This window comes from Sebastes fasciatus, chromosome 4, assembly GCF_043250625.1.
Source record: "Sebastes fasciatus isolate fSebFas1 chromosome 4, fSebFas1.pri, whole genome shotgun sequence".
Lineage (NCBI taxonomy): Eukaryota > Metazoa > Chordata > Actinopteri > Perciformes > Sebastidae > Sebastes > Sebastes fasciatus.
Genome location: NC_133798.1, coordinates 10,219,034 through 10,241,530, shown reverse-complemented (window position 1 = coordinate 10,241,530; position 22,497 = coordinate 10,219,034). Strand labels below are relative to the sequence as shown.

General features: G+C 41.3%; 1 protein-coding gene across 1 annotated transcript in view; it reads left to right on the top strand.

Moving 5' to 3' along the window:
• cdh13 (cadherin 13, H-cadherin (heart)) overlaps positions 1-22,497 on the top strand; it is a 441,664-nt gene that overhangs the window by 166,144 nt on the left and 253,023 nt on the right. Inside the window, exon 4 of the mRNA XM_074631905.1 lies at positions 7,047-7,160. Coding sequence (XP_074488006.1) covers positions 7,047-7,160 — 114 coding nt within the window. The remainder of the gene's footprint in view (positions 1-7,046; positions 7,161-22,497) is intronic.

The following is a 22,497-nucleotide window of genomic DNA, read 5'->3' as shown; positions in this document are numbered from 1 at the left end:
CATGTTTTCGTCTTACAACTTTAACCCTTTCACAGTGTGTTTCCAGTTCATGAAAGTTAATTTTAACATTTTGGTCGCCTGAAAATGTCTTATGCAGTGTTCTATTTTACTTGGCTCCACCCTGTCGTGCCACTTCTGGTTGCAAAAAACCAAGGTGGCCGACGGCCAAAATGCAGAACTCAAGGCTTCAAAACAGCAGTCCACAAACCATACGGGCGACGTCATGATGACTACTTCTTATATACTGTTTCCCCCCATAAGAACACGGATGGGGTTAGTAGTTGCTGTAGTGCCTTCGACCATGACATTGCATGCAGTGCTGTAACATGCTCTAACTTCTGAACCGTGTAATATGAAGATAATTTATAGGACTAAACTCTTATTGTGCACAATGTTTGTGCAATTAGGTTAAATGTTCACCTAATAGGGGCAGTTTTGCATGGCTTCATTTTTATAATGAGCTTGTTTTTTAAACAGTGGTGTCTGCAGGTGTGATTGTATACACACACACACACACACACACACACATAATCACTTTGGCACAGCACTAATTAATTCAGCTAATTGAATATTTGAAATAAGCATTAGTCATCAGTGTCTCGCTGTATTCCGCTCGACTAAGATGAGACATGTTTACGCTTCGTTGATTGTACTTCAACAAAGTGTGACACATTGTGGCGTCAACACCCAAACTGAGAGACGTGTTATCAGACGAGTATATGAGATTCATTATGTAGTTTTGTACATACTGCTGACGCTAACGTAAGTGAGCTTAACTGACTGATTGCGTGACCTGGCTGCATATCCAGGAGTTTTATTCCACGTTGACTAGCTGTACATCGCTGTCACCGCTGGCTGATGCTAGCCTTGATATTGTTCATTTCTCACCAGGTCTCCAACACATTGTCAGGAATGAGTAATGACACTTCTCAATATAGCATTGAGAGTGAAAATGGCAGAATGGACAAGGACGTGACTTTACTGGCACAGTAACTCAGATGACAATGACAAAGCCTCCATCTGTCCCTCCCTCACACACACGCAGGGACACACACACACACACACAACCATTTACTGTAGTACAGTATATGCATGTAAACGCTGTAAACATACGTGCCTTCCTTTCTTACTGATCAAATATATCTTCTTAACGAGATTTTTCTTTTTTTTCTTGTCGTGGCACTTTCAACTCAGCACACTGAAAAGCCCTAATGATCATTTGAGAGACAGAGACAGAGAGAGAAGCAAATGCATTAAGGCCGGATCAGGGTTGATGGTGCGGCAGTAATTTATGAACAGGACACATTAAAGATTCATGGCTTCCTTCTCTTGCGGTGTCACCGAGCTGTAAGAACACTATTCATCACGCGCACAGACTGCAAGAGGGAGAAAAGTGTGACGAACGGGCTATTGCTAAGTGAGAGAAAAAAGAACGAGGGGGAGCCGCGCAAAGTGGCAGGTGAAAAGGTTAGAGGAAGGAAAGTAAGGCTGCGAGTTATCTTTTCCCAGAACTACCCCGTGGCGAGGCGTCCTTCGACGAGCAGATCAGACGTCCAGCTGAACAAGTTTGTCAGCGCCGTCCTGATCCACCTGCGGAACATTGATAGGTTTTAAAGCGCCTTCACTCCCGCTCCATATCCGCTGTATCTCAGCTCACTGAAGACGTGGATTTGACAGCATGATCTATCTCAGCCCTAACCCCTGTCACCAGTTCCCGCATCCAGCCACTAAAAATACCTCACGGTGCCTGTTTGACTCCCAGCTCTTCTTCCCCGTCCTTTACAAATATCCCACAGCTGAGACCTGTGCATGATGGGATTGATGCGCTCATCCCCTGGGCTTCAGACGTTCACAGGGAGTGCTTAAAAGTCCATCAACTCGCTTGTGAACCGGTCACATACATGTACACACACCACTGACTGTGCTCTTTAGAGACAAAATAGCTTTTATAATCTCTCCCGGTTTTGTGCAGCGTTGTGTTTAACCGCTTCGGGTCCAGTTTTAGATTTTGACATTTGGAAGGTCATCCCCCAGTGGGTTTGATAAGAGTGGCCATTTCAGAGACCGCTCGGTGTGTCTTTTGGTTTGTTCTGGTCGGGTTGTGTCTATGATTACTGTGTCATTGTGTTCTCCCTCTGACCTCTGTGGCTGGGAGGGATGGATGGGCGAGGCGGTTAGCGGTGTGAGTGTTCGCCGCTGCCCTCTCTGTCCGAGTGTCGGCACTGTGCTGTAAACAAACGGCTCCGTTTTTCCCTCTTACCTGTTCTCTTTCCGTCATTGTGACAGGGGTGAGAGCGGTGCCAGAGTCCCTGTCAGCCAAGAACAGGAGTGTGAACAGTAAACACGCAAACAGTCCCCTGCACACACACACACACACACACACGGCACCACATCCGTGTGCAGTGCACGTTGTCAATAAAGGGTTGTACAGTAGGCTATAAAAGACGAAGGACAAAGGAGACTATTTGCATTGCAAATGAAACCACAAAAACCTCAGGTCGGTCTTTTCCCTTTCACATTGAAACTGTGTTGTCATTCTAACCAGGGGCTCAGCGACCGGGCTTGTTGCTGTGTTGTTTCTTTCACTCTCATTGTTCTGTCATTTTGCTCAACATTTAGGCAGTGACTGCCTTTGTGTGGACAATGGACTGCGGTTGCAGGGGGGCAGATCAGATTAGTGTTAAGGATGACCACCGCTCAAGTCCAGCTGAAATCACATTTACTCATGACTTTTTGCAGACAAAAACAATTTAAAAGTGTTTTCCTTTGTTATAGTTTTTTTTTTCATCATAAAGGACAGAAAAATATGATGAATGCTCTTTTTCTGCAAAGCCTCTGGAGGATCATTTCAATGTCTGAGCCCTGGCAGGGGAATGAGAGAGAAAGTAAACACACTCACACAGGAAACTGTAGCTTACGAGTAATTGGCAAACGCTGTTGTTTGTGGTAATGAGCGGTAAAGACCATGTTAGCATCTTAACAGAATGAAATGACATTAAGTACATTTTAAGCTCAGCTCAGCTTTCTTTAGCTAACTTGGTAAGTGGCTAAAGAAGCTAATTTGCTAACTAGCCTGAGAACTGAAGTTAGAAATGCACTTTCCCTGGCGGATGTTAGTTTGGTTGCTAGTTCAGCAAACCGAGACACAACACAAGATGCATGGCCATGTTTATAAGCGGGAGACATTCGCAGGAAAGCTATTGTGGGTTGTTGTTCACGTCTGTGACTCTTGTGTTTTGTAGCAGGCAGCTGTCTGGGTGTTAGATAGTGTGATCATCTGCATATGACGTTACTCCTTTGTGCAAAAATTCTATTGGCTTTATGAAAAAACATCTGCGAATAGAGGGTTGTGTTTAGAAGTTAACCTCCAAAATTGTGAAAACTCTCCCGAGACTCGCTGCCCGATGACCTCACCTAACCCTAACCATTCGAGGTCAATGCCTAATCTTAAAGCTTCAGAAGGCAGAATGTTTTTGGCATCATTGGGCAAAAATTCCATAATAACCTTTCAGCATATTGTAATTCAAGTGTTCTGAGAAAACTAGACTTCTGCTCCTCCTCATGGCTCTGTTTTCAGGCTTTAAGAAATCTAGCCTGTGACGGGAAACTTTGGCCAATCACAGATCATTTCAGATAGAGAGAGTGTGTTCCTATTAAGCGTTCCCATTGGCTGTGCTCTGGCTGGTTGGCGGTGCTTGGTATTTCCTGAGCTGATCTCAACATAGCTGCCGGGTCACAAACGTTCTCATTTTACAGCTAAACAGTACACTACAAGATGTTTCTGAAAACATTTGAGGTGAGAAATAGGCATTACAGTAACAGAATATTGATTCATATTTGATCAACGCTGCCTAGTTTGACCGTTTGATCGGAGTTCGCAAGTGATTGACAGCTGCTCAGAGACGGCAGCTGGACGGTAGACTCCACCTCGGCTCTGATTGGTTGTTTTCCTCCAGTCTGTGAAATCTTGCAGATGCCATTAGGAGAACTTAGGAGCTTTAACCATTCAAGGTCAATGCCCAACCTTAATCATCTCACTATCTTCCACAATTTGCGCTTTACCTTCTAGACACAACCCTAATAGAGTTGCAAAGTGGGAGAGGATGCTGGTTCTGGTAGTATGTTTCCCATTTCATTCTTCCCACTTTAGTTTGTTCTTCAAAACAATTTCCTTAACATTACTTAACACAGGACTCTATCAGATAGGATAGATAGGATTATGTGATGAACACCGGTTTGAATTATTTCAACTTTGTTCCGAAGAAATTGTGTTTAGTCCATCATTTTAGCATGGCAGACAGGTCTAGATATTACAAGACTAGTGAATTGATTCAAGATGCATTTTTTTTTTGTGTTTTCAACTCCATCATCTTTAGCTTCCACTCGCCGTTAGCGGTGCACATCAGAGAATGTTATGTTATGCTCAGTTTCTTGCCGAAATGCACTTTGTGAGATGTATTTAACATCTCCCTCAAAGATTTTATTTACACTAGCTTATACCTTTGATTTTTTTTTATCAAATAATATATATTTTTTGTACTGATGATTTAGCGGAAAGAGTTTCATGCCGATACAAGCCGTAGAAGTGCTCCAACTGTGAGTCCCCTAACATTGTCTATGGGAAAAATGAATGGGACTTTTACTTCCACTCTCTCAAAGCAGAGCGTAGGACATGTTCTTCCAGAGCAGATATGTACAGTATGAGGCTGCAGTTTTATTTCAGTTAAGCAGGTGATTAATATCCCTAGATCAATCATACCAAATATAGCGCTCTTGTATTGGGTGAAGGATGGAGGCTCTACAAGAAGCCTTGTGATATCACTGGTAAGTTTCCTGCTGAGTGTAAACCAGAGAAACAATATCCTTACTATTAATGTAGGTGTTTTATTGGAGTACAAGCATTAGAAGAATAGTGATAGAAGAAAAGCAACTCATCACTAATGACACATATTAGACATCATAGCTTCTCCTACTGTAGCAGTACCGTTTTCATCCTACTGTAGTATCTATGTAAGAGACCTGACAAATTGATGCTTGAACTATGGAAACCAGCAGAGAAAAGTCTCTGTGTGGCTGCGTGACCTGTTTTGGTTTTGTGCTTTGGTTGCCTTCTTTTGGTAGCGGGTGGCAGATTAGCTCTCTATGCAGGTAATGGCTTCCCTTCTGACCCAACTTATGATTATTTTGGGAGATCAGGATGCATTGCTGAACAGTGCCACACTGCTTGGGAAGCTTTAATTGTATCTCCAGGTAGTAGGTTGTGGAAGACATAAACAGAGCCAAAAATGAAGGCAAAGAAACACAATTTAAAGGATATGAGACAAAATGTAAATATTTTTGTATAGAAATGTATGTTAAATCATTTAAATAAATGTCATTATTTTTTAATAGTTTGGACCTTTTAGCACTAAAGGCTTATCACAGTATCACACAGATCTGTATACAGTGCATTAGCATGTTTTGTGCTCAGATTTGCATGGTTACGGCGGAGCGTTTGTGTGTATTTGTTGTCTCTCCTCGGCTCGTGTCCAGGTGTGCAGACAGCCGACAGCCTGTCCTCCCCTGTAGGTCATCACCTCCATGTTAGCAGCCAGGGTTCCAGCCTCCTGTTCATAGTGTCCGTGACAGACATGATTTTCATCACCGTCAAAGCAGAGGGGCCATAACGGTATCAGGGATCTGAAAGTGAAGAAGAGAGGGGGGGGAGGGGATCCCTCGCTATATTATGCAGTACAGTAACAACCACGTCTTTGTTGACAACAGCAGGAGGGTGGAAGATGAAATTAGATTGTGCTATTGTGCTCTCAAGAGCAAAAAATAACATTTCAGATTGGCTCCTTGTGCATGAACAACACAATTGCTCTGCCAAAACCTTGTCATCTCTCATTTCTTCAGTTTTACCATCTCTTTTTGTCTTGGTAACTCTTGCTTTAATGCTTTGTTTTTTGATTTTTTTCCTACTCGTCTCCCCTGTCTTTATTCAACATACGGGCTGAGTAAGTAAAATGTAATCTTTGTAATCCTTAAAGGGCTGTCAAAGTTAACGCAATAATAACGCGTTAAAGCAAATTCGTTTTAACATTCTTTAAATTCTTCAATACGTTACTTGCTGGATACTGGATATTGGCACCATATGAAATCAGAAAACGGAAGGTATCCATCGGTACCAGCCATGTCATACTAGCTCGTCACAAAGGAGGCGAAATAACACTCCAAAGTTAACCTCAATTTTGTTGAGGAAAAACTGGCATGTCGATTTGTAAAGGGATCCCTTGACCTCTGACCTCAAGATATGTGAATGAAAATGGTTTCTATGGGTACCCACAAGTCTCCCCTTTACAGACATGCCCACTTTATGATAACCACATGCAGTTTAGGGCAAGTCATAGTCAAGTCAGCACACTGACACACTGACAGCTGCTGTTGCCTGTCGGGCTTGAGATTGCCATGTGATGATTTGAGCATATATTTTATGCTAAATGCAGTACCTGTGAGGGTTTCTGGACAATATTTGTCATTGTTTTGTGTTAATTGATTTCCAATGATAAATAAATACATACATTTGCATAAACAAGCATATTTGCCCACTCCCATGTTGATAAGAGTATTAAATGATGGACAAATCTCATGTTAAGATACATTTTGAACAGATAAAAAAGGTGCAATTAATCTGTGATTAATCCTGATTAACTATGGACAATCGGGATTAATTTCAATTAAATATTTGAATACGTTGACAGCCATAATTCCTTATTATATACTACCTACCACTCTGCCATTAAAATTGGGTATCACATCAAAAGAGCAGCTTGTTTGAACATCTTTCTCAACATTTCAAAATGCGTACTTTACTGCTTGCTGTGTGTTTGTGTCGTCGGCGGAGTTGAGGGTAATGGCAAACAGGTAATGAGGTAGGGTTGTATAAGAATAATAAAGGACGTCAACACACAGAGGAATACTCCACAATGTGGCCTGGCAAGGCATGAAATGTAAATGATTGTTCTTTCAAAGTTTAACAATGTGGTTTGTCTCCTTTTGTGTTTTAGGATATCCTGGGTGTTGGCCAGATGCTGCCGTTCAGATCTAAGAGATCCCTGCTGGTCCCTCCTATGATCGTAACTGAGAACCAGAGAGCTCCCTTCCCCAGGGTCATTGGCAGGGTAAGAAACACTCGCTCCTATCATAAACTAAACAAGTGGGCTTGATTTCCCAACAGCATCCAAGTCTTACACTGGAAATATGTCATGAAAAGAAAAAAAATAGCTCAGCCCAGAGAGGGAAAATTGCCCCAGGTACCGGTACAGGACCAATGATTCAATATGTGTATGATTTAAAGCTTTGGAAAATATTATTTTTTATGATCTGTGACAGTTTGGTCATTTTTTTTGTGAATTCGCAACATGGTCTTATTTAGCCCCTGAAAAAGAAACGTATGTTGTCTCCTTCTCCTAAAGTGTTTCACAGCTCCCAAGACAATGCATGGGGAAATATAAATATGGTGACTATAGCTATATATAGGAATATAAAGAAAGGGAAAAGAGAAGAGAAGTTCTGTGATTATGATTTCACATCAAATCACAGTCAAGCATCGAGTGAGTCCCTAAAGTCATTGCCAACTCCGGTTATGGAACCAGATGCATTAGAAAGTTCTCTGCCTTCACTTAATAACCTTTCATTTCATTGATCTAGTGTTAGGAAACCCTGAAAATGCAATACATTTCAGACATAGGAAGCATTTGCCCCCATTATATCCCATCATATGTATTCTGGGAAGATTATAATCATTTTACTTAAATGAGTTTTAGCTGAGTGGTATTTCAGTTGAGCTTATATCTCTTTGGCACACCTTGCAGTTATCCTGATTAGATACAAACTCACTGAAGGGCCAACACTAAACACGTTATCTTAAATAACTATAGAGCAATAAATCTCTGTCAGTCTGGTGGTATGTCCTTCTAGGTGTATTGCTGGAGACCGAAGGGAGTGCTTTTTCGGTGCAATTAGGACAAGTTTTAATAAACTTTAAAAATACCTGCGCTAATTAAATCCATGCTGTATTTTATAACCGCAGTGGTTATTTCAAAGCAAGCGACTAATACGCCTATTTGGAAATTACCTCCACTAAAAAGTGTATTTCACTGATATTTCTGACCTTGAGTAACCTGGGTATGTTTTGCAGGGGGCGGATTTAGTGATTTTTGGGCCTCGGGGTGGAGCTTTCAGTTCTAATATGATGCTGGATATAGTTTACTGAATAATAAAGCATCATATTTGTTATATTTAGTGAGTCAAATCTGAACCTGCGACGTACCCAGTGATATTTCTCGGTCAGGTAAATGTAGTACTACAATGTATTATTATTATGTTATTATTTCAGGGTACAATGAATTAGAATAATAACATAATTCAATATTTTTCACATATAAACATCATAATAAACCTATAGCTGTTTAAGTTGGGGGCCCCAGGCAGTTGCCTCCCTTGCCTAACAGTAGTTGGCCCATGTTTTGTTTTTTTCCCTCTTGAACCAGAGTGTATTTCACTGGTGATTCTGACCGTGAGTAGCTGCGACTTGGGTGTGTGATGCAACTATGTCATGGCAGGTGTATTGCTCAGGAAACAAGGAAGTGCAGCATTGAGTGGGAAGTTCTTTGTATGAGCGGTTCTCGAGAAAAGCTGCAAGCAGCATCACCACAGGGCCAAGCATTCAGCCCACTCTGAACAGGCATGTTTTCAACGGGCACTTATAGAAAACGCAGGAACATTTCCATCAGAGTTGTTTATGCCCCTTTCACTCACCACCATCACAGGCTAAGCTTCAGTCAAACTCTCTATCTTTCTAGCCGGTTATCACTTGTGTCATTCAGTCAAAAAGTCTTCAGCAGACTCCTGCCTCCTTGCTCCTGCTTGAACAAAAAAGTTCAGCGCTGGCAGCTGTTTAGCATACTGTTCTTCTGACTGCTGTTTTTGGGCTAATATATGATGGCCAAGGGCTAATCTATGCAGAAAATACTTTACTCTTTATCTCAATCTGACAGTGACTGACTTGCTGTCCCAGATCAGAGTGCATGTCACTCACAGGGCTCATTGAAGCACAGCAATAACTTGCTGTTGTTGTTGAGTGATGATCATGGCCGTGCCCACCGTCGAGGTCACTGAGGCCGGACCTCTGTAGTTTTTGCAAAGGTGTATATAATAAAAGTTGTTAAATAATTGCCTAAAATTACTTTGGTGCGGCAAATATATTTTAAAGCGCCGAGATTACTGACTTGCTCATCTGATCACATCATTGCTTGTGTGTGCGTGTGTGCGTGTGTGTTGTGAAGTGGATGATCATGGTGGTTCTTTGATTATCAACACCTTGAGAAAGCCAGACAGGCAGCTGAATCCATGCAAAGCATGATGCAGGTAACTAGGGAGTTTTACTCATATAAATAATAGCTCCTGTGCGGTTGCACTGTTACAGTGGCCATCCATTATGATGCTGGCTAGTTAGTTTCACTTCAGTGAATTAGCTAGCCAGCTAACGTTAATTCCATCCATACAATGGTAGACTGATAAACTTACAACCATAGACTGTATATAAGAAGTGGACGTAGTCACCGTGACGTCACCCATTGGTTTTTCGACTGCCGTTTTGAAGCCTCGAGTTCGGCATTTTGGCCGTCGCCATCTTGATATTTGTCCGTGGCCGTGTCGTTTTTTTGCAACCAGAAGTGACACGGGAAGATGGAGCTACTGTAAGTGCAACCGAGCACTGAATAAGATATTTTCAGGCAACCAAAAAAGTTATATTTATTAATGTTAAAGTTCTACTACGAAAACATGGACAGTGTTTGCGACCTGTCCATCACAAGGTAGCTACGTCCTAAAGCATACCCTGCTTTATGGTCTCTTTGACTCTAAATGGGACCATAATTTACTAAATGAACATCATGCTGTATTGAAGACGACTTGAAACTAGCGATTGAAACCATAAATTCATGTTTACAATGTTTACTGAGGTAATAAATCAAGTGAGAAGTAGGCTCATTTTCTCTTAGAATGATTTTTTGCAACCAGAGGAGTCGCCCCCTGCTGGCTATTAGAAAGAATGCAAGTTTAAGGCACTTCAGCATTGGCTTCACTTCTCAGACCTGAAGGTCGCCCACTGCTTACAATGGAATTGTAAAGACTTTTATTTCAATTCAGTTCATCTAAAGGTTTGAAATTCATGTTAAAATGAGATGCCATTGCCATTGCAATATTATCCTAGCGGAGGCTGGTAACATTTACAGATAGATATCAATTGACCTTGTGTTTACTTTCTCCACTGAGACAGAACAAAATGAAAAGAATCAAAGCTCATGCTTTGGGAATGGAAAAGATATGTGACAAGATGAGGAGACATAAAAAAAGAAAGAAAAGAAAGAGATAAGATGATGGAGTTGAGAGAGGAAGCAGGTACTGCCCACAGATCCCATGATGGGATTAGCATTATGTCCCTGTGCTGTTCAACACAAACAAAAACTGACCTGATCCAATTTAAATGTGTTCTTTAGTAATTACAGTGGAACTTATAGGGCTCAACATCACAAACAGGTCGCATAATTATAGTGTGATAATTATAGTATTATGGTATAAATATATTATTGGATAACACACATTTTGCTTATGTTTATGTGCTCTTTGAGACACATTTCTATAATTCAAATCCAAAATGCGGGACACGCCGTCAATACTGAGGGTGAGAGAGAACAAAAGTGTAGAGGACGGGGAGAGAAATGAACCGAAAGAATGTAATGGATAATGGATATGAGAGATGGATCATTCATTGCAACATTTAACTTGATTCTCATGTATTATAGCTTGACAAATCATTTACGCTACTGCCCACTGATAAGGTTTTAAAGCTATTGTTATCCAATTTTTGCTCTCCAAACGTCTTAAAATGCACATACAATTTTTTTTTTTTGGGGGGGACATGCCCACAAACTCCCCTTCAGTACGAAGCTCAGTTTTTGGACCTCTGTTACCATAGTAAATAATTACCCTTTCATTAAGAGACATATTTCTGATGTGAGTTCTGCGCCTTCAAAATACTAGAATCCCAGCTGAATAACATTTTGAATACAGAATGAAGAGATTCTGTCCAGCACCAAAACAAAGCAGATAGTGTTATTCGTGTGGATGTAATTAGCAGCAATCTTCTAATGGGTTTGCTGGCTGAAAAGAGAAGCCTTTGCTTTATTGTAAGCTTTAATGACTTCTTAAGTTAAAAAAGGACCATGCTCAATTTATGCCTCAAAAAAATCACTTGATCAAAGAGGGAAGAGCAGTTAAAGTCACTCCATATTGAAGTGTTTTGTTTGTTGCCTGGCCGTTTAAGCATCATTCTATTGTAATGACTTCAACATAGTGAAAGCCTCCATTATTGGCAACTTAATACGAGGACAAGAGGTGGACTTTTTATCTGTCTCTTATAGAGATACATTTGACGTTGCTGCTGTTTGTCTTGGTTTATTTTTTTACTTCGTTAAAAGCATGTTGTTTGTATTCAGGGTGTAGCAATGTTGACCTCAGTGTCAACTGCGAAACGACTTACATTACAACATTCGATATAACATAATGTAGTTTTCTTCTTAGACATTTTAAGTCTTCATTATGTTTGTTTTTTTGGCAATGAACTAGATGGAAGAAAGGAGACAAAATTGCAGGTATATATAATAAACGGAGGCTTCGATTAATACTTCACAATCAACCTGTCAAATTAAGTGATCCAATTTCACAAGCTGCTGCAGTCTTTTTCCTTCTGAGTGGAGCTTTTACCAAGCTCAGTTTTGAAATTGGGAATCTGCAAAACAAGCCAATCTTAAAGCCCAGTGAAGCAGCGTGTTTTCTCCTGTTTAAGTCGTGGCGATGAGTTCTTAAACTGTCAGCTTTTATAAATCTTAAGAGCCGTGTCATATAAAACACCTAATGACTGAAGATGGTGTGACTTGCCTATGAATATTACCACAGTCAAATACAACTGTAATTTTGTTGCCTAACTGAAGAAAAGGAACTTTTTAGCTCTTAGTCTACTTCAGTCATATAGAGATGTTCAATCTGTGAGTCACCCCAAGCACACCATATACACTGGAAGTAGCAGGGCAGGGATGTGTTTCGTGTAAGGCGAGATGACTTGACAAAATCGGCCTAAATTTGATCAGCACGTGCCTCAGGGCAAGTAACTCATGCAAAATCAGTGACAGTGAGCATCCAATAACATTAAAGGTACTATATACGATATCCAGAGCATAAATATAATAGCAAACAACTATTTGCTATGTAAAGACATAGAGGAGTAATGTCTACCTGAGCAGAGGATGAAGTCACTCTCCCTCTGTGTGTGTTGTAAGCCGAGCTTCTCTTTTTTTTTTTTTTACATCGCTTTGCTTTTAGTGCATGTTAGTGAATGTGAGCATGCCCCACTGGCTAGCTCATAGCTGATAACACCATCCCGACTGATGGCGGTGTCGCAGAAGATTAGCACCCACCCTCCGGTTCCCTCCCGGGTGAACACTGTTAGCTTTTTCAACAGTGTTGCCTTTATTTCACTGTTAGCACCGCTAGCTACGAGCCGCCGGCTCAGCTTTGCCATGTTGAGAGCCGTGTGGAGGCATTTCTCTCCAATGGGGACACCAGTTGCACTGTGCAAATGGTTATGTGTGAAATATACAGAAAGTGAATATGGTATGGTTATAGGTGGCCATGTTGAAGAAGAGACAGCTACACCTAAAAAAAAATCTCAATGTTCTGCTTTCAAAAAAGCACATTGGTAATACATGAACTCTAGGATCACACTTATTTTTCATAGGCATCTTCTTACATCTAAGAGCAATCATTATCGAGGAAGATGGTCTTGGTCAGTAATGATAGGACAGATCCTGTGCTCTGAATATCATGAACACATGAATAGATTTCCATATTTTAGTCTCAGCTCAAACATCCAAGTGATGTACTACGTCAGGAAAGGCATTGCAAGTGAGTAAAAGCAGAGGCATCTATTTCCAGAGGCATTGCATCAGGTGATAGGCTTTCATGAAGTGTTTTCAAAAAAACATACAGTAGGTTCATTTTGAAGTGAAAAATGTCACCCATAGTTATTTTAGACAAGGTTGAATATTATATTACCAATTAATTGAATTGCCAGCATTTCCTGATTGAAAGCTGGTTCTTTCTGACTTGTGATTCTTTTCTCTTTATAACGTAAACCATGTGAATTTCTAGTAGGGCTGTCAATCAATTAAAATATTTATTCGCGATTTAACACATGATTGTCCATAGTTTAGTTTTAGATTAATCGCAAATTCATCACACATTTATCTGTTCAAAATGTACCTTAAAGAGAGATTTGTCAAGTATTAAATAATCTTATCAACATGGGAGTGGGCAAATATGCTGCTTTATGCAAATTTATGTACGTATAAATAAATTATAAAATATGCTCAAATCATAACATGGTAAACTGCAGCCCAACAGGCAACAACAGCTGTCAATGTGTCAGTGTGCTGACTTGACTATGACTTGCCCCAAACTGCATGTGATTATCATAAAGTGGGCATGTCTGTAAAGGGGAGACTCGTGGGTACCCATAGAACCCATTTTCATTCACATATCATGAGGACAGAGGTCGAGGGACCTCTTTGAAAATGGCCATGCCTATTTTTCCCACACCAAAATTTTGTGTAGGTTTGAAGTGTTATTTTTCCTCCTTCGCAACAAACTAGTATGATATTGTTGGTACCAATGGATTCCTTAGGTTTTTTAGTTTTGATAAGGTACCAATATCTTCAGTCTATTTTGAAAACTGTGCCCGCTACAACCTCTGATACAAATTAGTGCCGTTAAAACAAATTTGTGTTAAAGAGTTATTATCACGTTAACTTTGACAGCCCTAGTTTCTACAGATAATGTGATTCTTTTGTTGCCTCTAGTTTCTTTCTCCCCTTCTCAGTTATAAAATATTCTAGGATAAAAGGCCATAACAAAAGTTCAAACAAAAACAAAACACATACAAGAACAGTTTTCAAGTTTTTTGAGGTCGTATTACATGCTAATAACGTAATACGTTATTAATGTTTCATGAATTGTTGCAGGTGATGGATGATGAAACGGTTATGTCACACATGCAATGTTTTATTTACTGTATATTTGAGGTTGTGAAATATGAGGAACTCCTGATGCAATTACAAGGACTTTGTTGGAGAACTTTTTCATAGTTTTATTTTATGCCTGCTAGGTTAACAATTGGTCCTCTTATCTGCCTTTTTTGTTGATTTATTTGTCATCTTTTTATCTCCTTTTATGATACTTTGAGTCTTGCCTAACGGCATCTGCAACATTTCACAGACCGGAGGAAAACAACCAATCAGAGCCGATCTGGAGACTGACGTCTATGAGCAGCTGTCAATCACTCGCAAACTCTGATCAAATGGTCAAACTAGGCAGAGCTGATCAAATATGAATCTATATCCTGTTACTGTAACGCCTATTTCTCGCCTCAAATGTTTCCAGAAACATCTTGTAGTGTACTGTTTAGCTGTAAATGACAAAGTTTGTGACCCGGCAGCCATGTTGAGATCAGTTGAGGAAATACCAAGCACCGCCCACTAGCTGAAGCACAGCCAATAAGAACGCACTCTCTCTGAAATGACATGTGATCGGTCAAAGTCTCCCGTCACGGGCTAGATTTTTTAAAGCCTTAAAACAGAGCCATGAGGAGGTGTAGAAGTATAGTTATCTTTCAGAGCACTTGAATTACAATATGCCAAAAGGTTATTATGGTATTTTTGCCCAACGATGCCAAAAAATGTCTGCCTACTGAAGCTTGAATACAAAACCTTTCATCATTTGAATGTCTGGTTTATTGAATACAATAAACAGCAGAATTAAATTAACTGGGCAGATTAAATAAAAAAATAATCTCTTTCACACTTTCAATTTGTTAGTGACCGCATATTTAATACAGGTAGACAAAGCTGTATTAGTTGGATGCAAACAAAAGTTCCCAATGGAGACAGACCTTTTACTCTCAGTTTACCTCATTAAAGTCTGACAAGAGAAAATATAATTGTATTAGTCTCTAATAACACAGTTTGACACCCAATTTAGCTCTTTGCTATTCTGAAGTTTTATCAGCCCCGCAGTCATTAGGACTCCCAGTGGAGTATGGAAGCTGTAAAAAGGTGTGAAATCTCAGTTCTGTATGTTTTCAGATATCATTATGCCAAATTACCAGAGTTTTAAGTTCAAGCTATTTTCTGCAGCATTCCCCAAAGCATACTACTTCATAGAGAGGATTTATTAATTATTTTGTCACTGATGAAGGATTTTACTTGTCCGGCTCGACCCGTGTTGAACAGGCCAAAGAAGATGTGACACAGCTTGTTATTTATGTGGCAGATTATGAATTGTGTGTCGTTACTTAACGGATGGAACTCCTCCAATAGCAGTTAATTTCCTCTCGCAAGAAACTGCATTGTTTAGTTTTCTAAGGTGAGTAAGTCTGTGCCACCTGAGTCGCCTTAGAATAAATGGTCAACCAACAGCCAGGCATTTTGAACCCTGCGGGCTCTACATTTATCTTACGCGGCGTTGATGTATCTCTACGCGTCGGGGCAGCTTTGTTCTAGATAAGACCGGGCGCTACGAGATCAACCGCATCTCTCAACGCCCGCAGAGACTAACATAAAAAGATATTCCGTACTGAGCCCTGAACATAATAGATAATTGTACCCTGGAGAGAGCACGACCACAGCACAGAGCCATACTGCACTGTACTCAATACGGTCCCTGTGAAGCAGCTCCATGGCCTGGAGATACCAGGTTGGTAGTGAAGGACAGTGGAATAGAGTGTGTCAAATCATTAGTTGATATTTTTGATGGACGACTGTAGTCCACAGGGTGGGTTGTGCAGATTTCTCCTCTGGTGAAATGCAGGGAGATAACAGAGAGTCAGCAGATCAGTTTGGTCCACAGGGGACACAAATTATCTCTACACTATGCTATGGAACTACTCTGAATGGGGCTGATATAGCCATTGCTATAGTACATTTATGTGAGAAATTGGATGCCTAGCGCATACATGGCATGAATTATTTCCCTCTTTCCCTTCATTGTGGCCCCTTAACAGTCCCCCTCTTCTCCCCGATTCTTCTTCTCTCCACTTCCCAGTCGTAAATTCCATCCATCCTCCTCTCATCCCTGCATCCCTCCATCCTTCTCCCCCTACCTCCACAGTCAGCTTTGCATGAGAAGACAGGCTAATGTGGGCTATTTTACCCAATAGAGGCTATATGTCGACGACTTGGCGAAATTGATTTTCCACACCAATAGCTTTCCCTCTTCTTATGTAACCTACCATTTCCATATGGCAGCCATTCATTTTTCATGCTCCCCTCCTTCTCTTCGTGAGATAAGGAATGGGAAGAAGGGGAGAGAGGTGAGATTGCGATGGCTACGGTTTTGAAATGTAGAACTGTGGGCGTGCATGCACACGTATACCTGCGTGCGTGTGCCGGAGGGGCGAGGGTGGGCTGGCTGTCAGCGGGACTCACAGGGGAAGGGTAAGAACCTTGTTGTTTATGTCACACCTCCTGCTAGCTGTGGAATTGTTTTGATACAGAGGTCTCCCCCCTGCCCTCCCTTGGGGGTCCATAAACAGCTCACAACAACTCACACAGCAGCTGGAGCATGCAATGAAATTGATATGCTTAATTTTTATTTTTTTTTCTCTTAGTACACACCACTTCAGTCACTGCTGATAGGAGCATTTTTTAAGCTGCTCAAGTATTCAGGAGGATAAATCAATCACAGCTCAAGTAAAGTGAGAAGCTACATCTCAAGGGGCCATCCTTTCAATAAATTCAAATTTAAATATCTGAAGAAAAAATAGGGAGTGCTGCACTGGGTCAAGAAACTTAATGTTGGTAATATTGGAGTTTAAGACCAGGTGCTCTGCAAGGATAGGGCAAGTGGTTGAGTTAGAATGAAAAAATAATGACTGTCCAGCTTACTTTAAAGGGGCTATTTGTAACTTTCAGAATTGCTTGTTAACAGCGACACCTGTGGCCGTTAAGTCAACAAAAGTCAGCGTCGGGTTCGCGCCTGCGCACTCTAAATATACCTGAACGAGCATCGCTCAACACAGTGAGGCGACACACATCAGCTAAAACCACAATATCACTCTATATTTCACCTGCTTGGCAGTAATGTTAGCTGACCAGACGAAGGTCTCTCCATGAATCACTGCTGATCCTAATGTTGGCTTTTCCTGCTTCAGCAAAAGCGGGTCGGTGCCGGGGCTGAAGCAGGAAGAGAAACGTTATCGCCTCCCGACTGCGCCCGCAGGGAGACACCGGCACCCGGTCGGAGACGATAACGTTTCTCGCTGCGGAGCCCCGTCACTTCACAAGACACGGGAAACCTCTGTTGGTCTGGAGGAGCTGCAGCATTTATTTCTGCACAAACGTCTACTGTACATTCACTAGATATTCTCAGAGCTACTAACTCTTCTGCAGTGTGGAGTGAGCGCGCGTTCACGTCTAGTAGAGGTGGAACGAGACAGCGAGAACGCGCGCTCTGTGTGTGAAGGCAAGCAGGCAGCAGAGCAGTGACTCCGGCCACACGCGAGCGCGCATGGGATCCCAACCCGGTACATTTATAAGCTTAAAAAGTTACAAACAGTCCCTTTAAGTGAAAGTAATTTATTAATACATAGATAACCAACATTTTTCGACTCAATAGTAGTTTAAATGTTTATTCCTCAAACCTTGTTTTGCTCATGTCTGAGATTATGTGTGAGTCAGGCTTTATTATAGCAGGCCTGGGTAACCTCAGTGTTCAACAATAATTTGCCACAATTTAATGTACGTTTGGAGCGGTATTTAGCCTCCTTTGTGACACGCTAGTATGACATGGTTGGTACCAATTGAGTCCTTGGGTTTTTTTTAGTTTCAAATGATACCCGTACTAGTAGTAGTTCTTCACTCTAGCTTTAAAACTGAGCCCCGCTACAACCTAAAAATTGCAACTTGTGTTCATGCGTTGAAGAAATTAGTGGCATCAAAACTAATTTAGCGTTAACTTTGATAGCACTATAGTTAATAAGTTAGTTAAGAGCTAATAAGTTCAAAACATATACACAGCGGGATATATTCAGATTACGCTTCACTAAACGCGACACAAATAGATTTGAAGTGTAAAAACACGTGGGTGTCTCTCTGAGAGTAATGCCGGCTCTAAGGCGGGCAAGGAGGGGCCAGTGCCCCCGTAATATTAAGCCTGGACACCCCTCTGGCCCTCTTAACTGTGGTAGTACATTTAATGAAATAGAGGTATTTCTATTACGCAAGACACGTGAGTGACGAGCATCAAAAACGCTTCCACCCACCTGCCTGATCCCTCTTTAACCCCTGTCTGTATACAGTCTGCTTGGACCAGTGTGCATCACAAGTCTTTCAATACAGACATAGTGGCAACTATGCTAAAGTCACCTCACTGCCCAGAGGTGTTCCTGGATGCTTTGCCCTTTGTACCTCAAATCCATTACGCTCATCAAGAAAGGCATCTATCTTGTCCACCAGTGCTCATATAAGCATGCATTCACCTGCATTTATTGTGACAGCAAGCTGCTGTTATGTTCCCTGAGCTGTGTACTGTAATGAGTGTGGGAGGCAAGGCTGAAAATGCTGAAAAAAAAAGTGTTGCAAATTTGGCAAAACAAATTTTAACTGTGTTAGTCATCAGTGGAAAGTTTAGGATTTTGCTTTTTATACCTGATTTTGCACCTGTTAGTCTAATGACAAGCCATCAGTTGTCTCCCACAGTTTTCCCTTCATCTCATGGAGGTTTCAAATTGAAATTCTCCCAATGTAAAAAAAAACAAACTAGGATTCTATCAAATCTTGTGGCAGGCCAATCCCAGGTGATGACCAAAGTCTGATGGTGTGACAGATAGCTGTCAGCCCCTCTTTATGTGATGAATATGTTTGTGTTGGTTGACATGGTTTGTTTAGACTGGGCGCAGACACAGTAGTCAGACTCCAGCTGGAAAGTACTGTAGATGTATAAAGGATACTGTAAGTATAAACAGATTTTTGATAAATGACAAACTTATCTAACCTAATCCAGCCAAGGCTAGCATCCTGTAAAATGTAGTTATAAAAGGGTTGGTCCAAATATTTAACATAGAATCTCAGAGTGCTCCATAGTGATTAGTGCAGTTGGTCATTTCTTAAACTGAAACAAAACAAGTTGCTCACCTCTCCTCACAGTGAGAACATGCTACCCCTCAGAACCTGTAGGGGCCTTTCTGTCTTGTTGCACATTCTTCTCATGTCTATGTGGGTTTTTTCCCATAGAAGCGCAGGTTAGATTATTTGGAAACTCTTAGGGTGTTTTCACACTTTGTCCCTTTCAGCCCTAAACGCACTCAGAGTGTGATTAGTCAGCATTTTTTGCGCATACGTGAACACTCCAAAAGAACTCAGACTCCTCTGAAACTAACCCTATGTAGTAGTAGTAGTACGGTTCACTTTGAGTCTGTGTTGAGGTTCGCTTAACTTGTGCATTGAGAACACAATGTGCTCAGGCTTCACTTTGCCCTTTGCCTTTAGCCCACTAGGCTTGCCGTTAGGGAATGCCCCGTTTGATCAGCAGCTGGTCATTATCGGTCGATATTCAATAAAGATATACAATCAGCAGATTGGCATTAATGCTTTCTAGTCGCCGATCCCTGATAATGTGACATTGTGAACAACAAATCAGTGTTGAAACCGCAGAAAGAGAGCTAAAACATAAGCTGCTAGCAGCTGGTGGGCGTCACAGTCCTGCATGGCAAGTGGTGCCTTCAAATGGGGTCGTGTTTACTGTGTTCATGAGAAGAGTCAATATGAACGCCCCCCTCTTGTGGTATTCACAGCCTCGTAAGTGGAATTACCTTATTATGTTACCTGCTTGCTAGGTTGCTAAATGTTTAGCCTATGTTGCTTCCCATGTTGTAAACACAAGCTCACGAGTTTCATTTGAAAGCAGCGTAAATAACGGAGCTAACAGCTAAAGTTAACGGAGAGTCCATTGAGTTATATTATGATACATTCAAGCTCTATTCAGTAAAAATGACTATTGGACGTTATCATAATGTGTTCAAATGTAATCTTGTAAAATGTAGGTTTAGGCAAGTAACTTGAATAAATACAGTTGTTTGAAGGAGATGTTTTCACAGCAATATAAAATAGAGAGGGAAGAGGGGAAAACAAGCAGAGAATCCTCGGACATAAAAGACAATTGCCCTTTTTATGATGAATTGGACAGTATTCAATGTGGAAGCGTCTTTGCCAAACCCTAAAAATGTCACTGAAGGGGAAAACATTGACATGCAGAGGGATGAAGATCGAAACTATAGTGTGAACAGAAAGAGGACTGAAAGAGTCCCTTTTCAGTTGGTCCACTTATTGGTCCACTTTAAGAGGACTGAGTTTGGTTTGTTTAAAAGGGGACTATATGTAAAAACACCCTGAACTGCCCATTGGTATGATTATTTAAATGGATGGATGGATGGATGGATGAGTTTGGGGGTCATAACTGCAAAATAGGCCTTCCACAAAACTGAATTCACATCCTTATTGGATGCTTACTAATTTCAAAAAGCCTATAACAGTGACACAAATTGAAAAATTCACACAGGCAAACGTGCAAATGCACACTCTAAAAATAAAAGAAACACACAGCCCCATTAAATAACAAATGGAAATCTCAGATGTATCAGCATGAAATCTCAAACACGTCAATCTATAAAGCCATCTTAACTTCCCGCTCTGCACTGGAGCTGTCAGTCATTCAACCTGTGTTTATCCTTCCTTACCAGCTCACAAATCAACACAACGTGTCTGACTTGACATGACAGCTCCAATAAAGCACTGTTGGTGAGAGGAATGAGGGCCTGGTTGGGCTGCAGCCCCAGCTAATATAGTAAGGAGAGTAGACACGTCTGGCACCTTTTGTTCCATTGTTTCAGTGCAGATTGCGTCCTGATTCCCTCTGCCTGTCAGTCTGTCTCTCCCCTCTGTCTTGCTGCCCTCTGCCTGTCAACTCTTACATGTTTCTTTTTCTTCCTTTATAACTCTGTTTCTATCTTCTTTTTTTTTCTCCCATCCAGTTTATCTATCTTAGTCTCGTTTCGTTGCTCCTCCTCTCATAAAACAGCCATTCAATACCAGGGATTTAAGCTTCCAAGCAGGAAGTGAGGGAGTTGTGCTGTGAGATGTTACAGCATTAGAAAGCAGGCAGCCTGCGGGCCTCGTCATTTAGTCTAATTGATTTTCTTAATTGTCTTAGGAAGACCAGAAAGTCCCTGCCTTTTTCTCCCCGTCTGTCTTTCGGCATGTTAATCATGCCCGTTTGTGGCGGATGTTCGCCGGCGGTGAGTTAAAACCGCCTCACGTAAATTCCAATTCATGCCCGGACCCCCGGTCACATTGAGCAGATGTCAAATCCATTTTGATGAGGGAAGCTTAATAAAAAAAAAAAAAAAAAAGAAGCAATAAAAAACAGATTTGTCGGGCGGGAACTGCCCAAGAGATGCTGTCCTTGCGTGAGCTTAAGCAAGACTAAGTGAATGCTCATCCTGCTGCCTGAGCGAGCTAACACAGGCAGCCGTAGCCCTTCACCATGGCTGCAGGCATTAAATTCAAACATAATTATTCATCTTTGGATTCTTTTACGGTGTACTTTTTTTTGTCTAGTCTTAAAATATACTTTGAAATTCCTTAAAGTGATAATCTTAAAGACTTTCATCTAAATAAAGTAGTGCAACCCCGTCTCTGATGTGTTCGTTTGGAGTGCATGCCCGTTCAGAACTGGCCAACTGGCTCCCGGCATATCTGCTTGCAGCGTTGTCGGGGGTGTGCCCGTTCAGAGGAGCGTGTGGCCGTTTGGAATGCGTGGCAGTTCAGAGCAGGCCGATTGCTTGACCCCCTGAAGAGCTGCTTGAATCATTGTCAAGAACTGATCGTCACTCCAGGGAAGTGAGGAAGACTTTGGTTGTAACGTTAGTACATCAAGCATCCGGCAGCAAAATTGATATGCAGTCAATGAGCCTGTAAAGGCCCACGACGGGCTGGACTCACAGACTGTATAATGTCTGTATGAATAAGAAGTGGACATAGTCACTGCAGTTTTGAAGCTTTGAGTTCAGCATTTTGGACGTCGCTACCTTGGTATCTGCCTGTTGCCATGTTGTTTTTTTGCAAATAGAAGTGACACGAGAGGGTGGAGCTAAGTACAACCAAACGCTGAATGAGACATTTTCAGGCGATAAAAAAGGTTATAATTTACTTTCATGAACTGAGAACACACTGTGAAAGGGATGTGAACTGTGAACTCATGGACTGTGAACTCATGTTTACAATGTTTTCTCATAGACTTCTATACAATCTGACTCCTTTTTGCAACCAGAGGAGTCGCCCCCTGCTG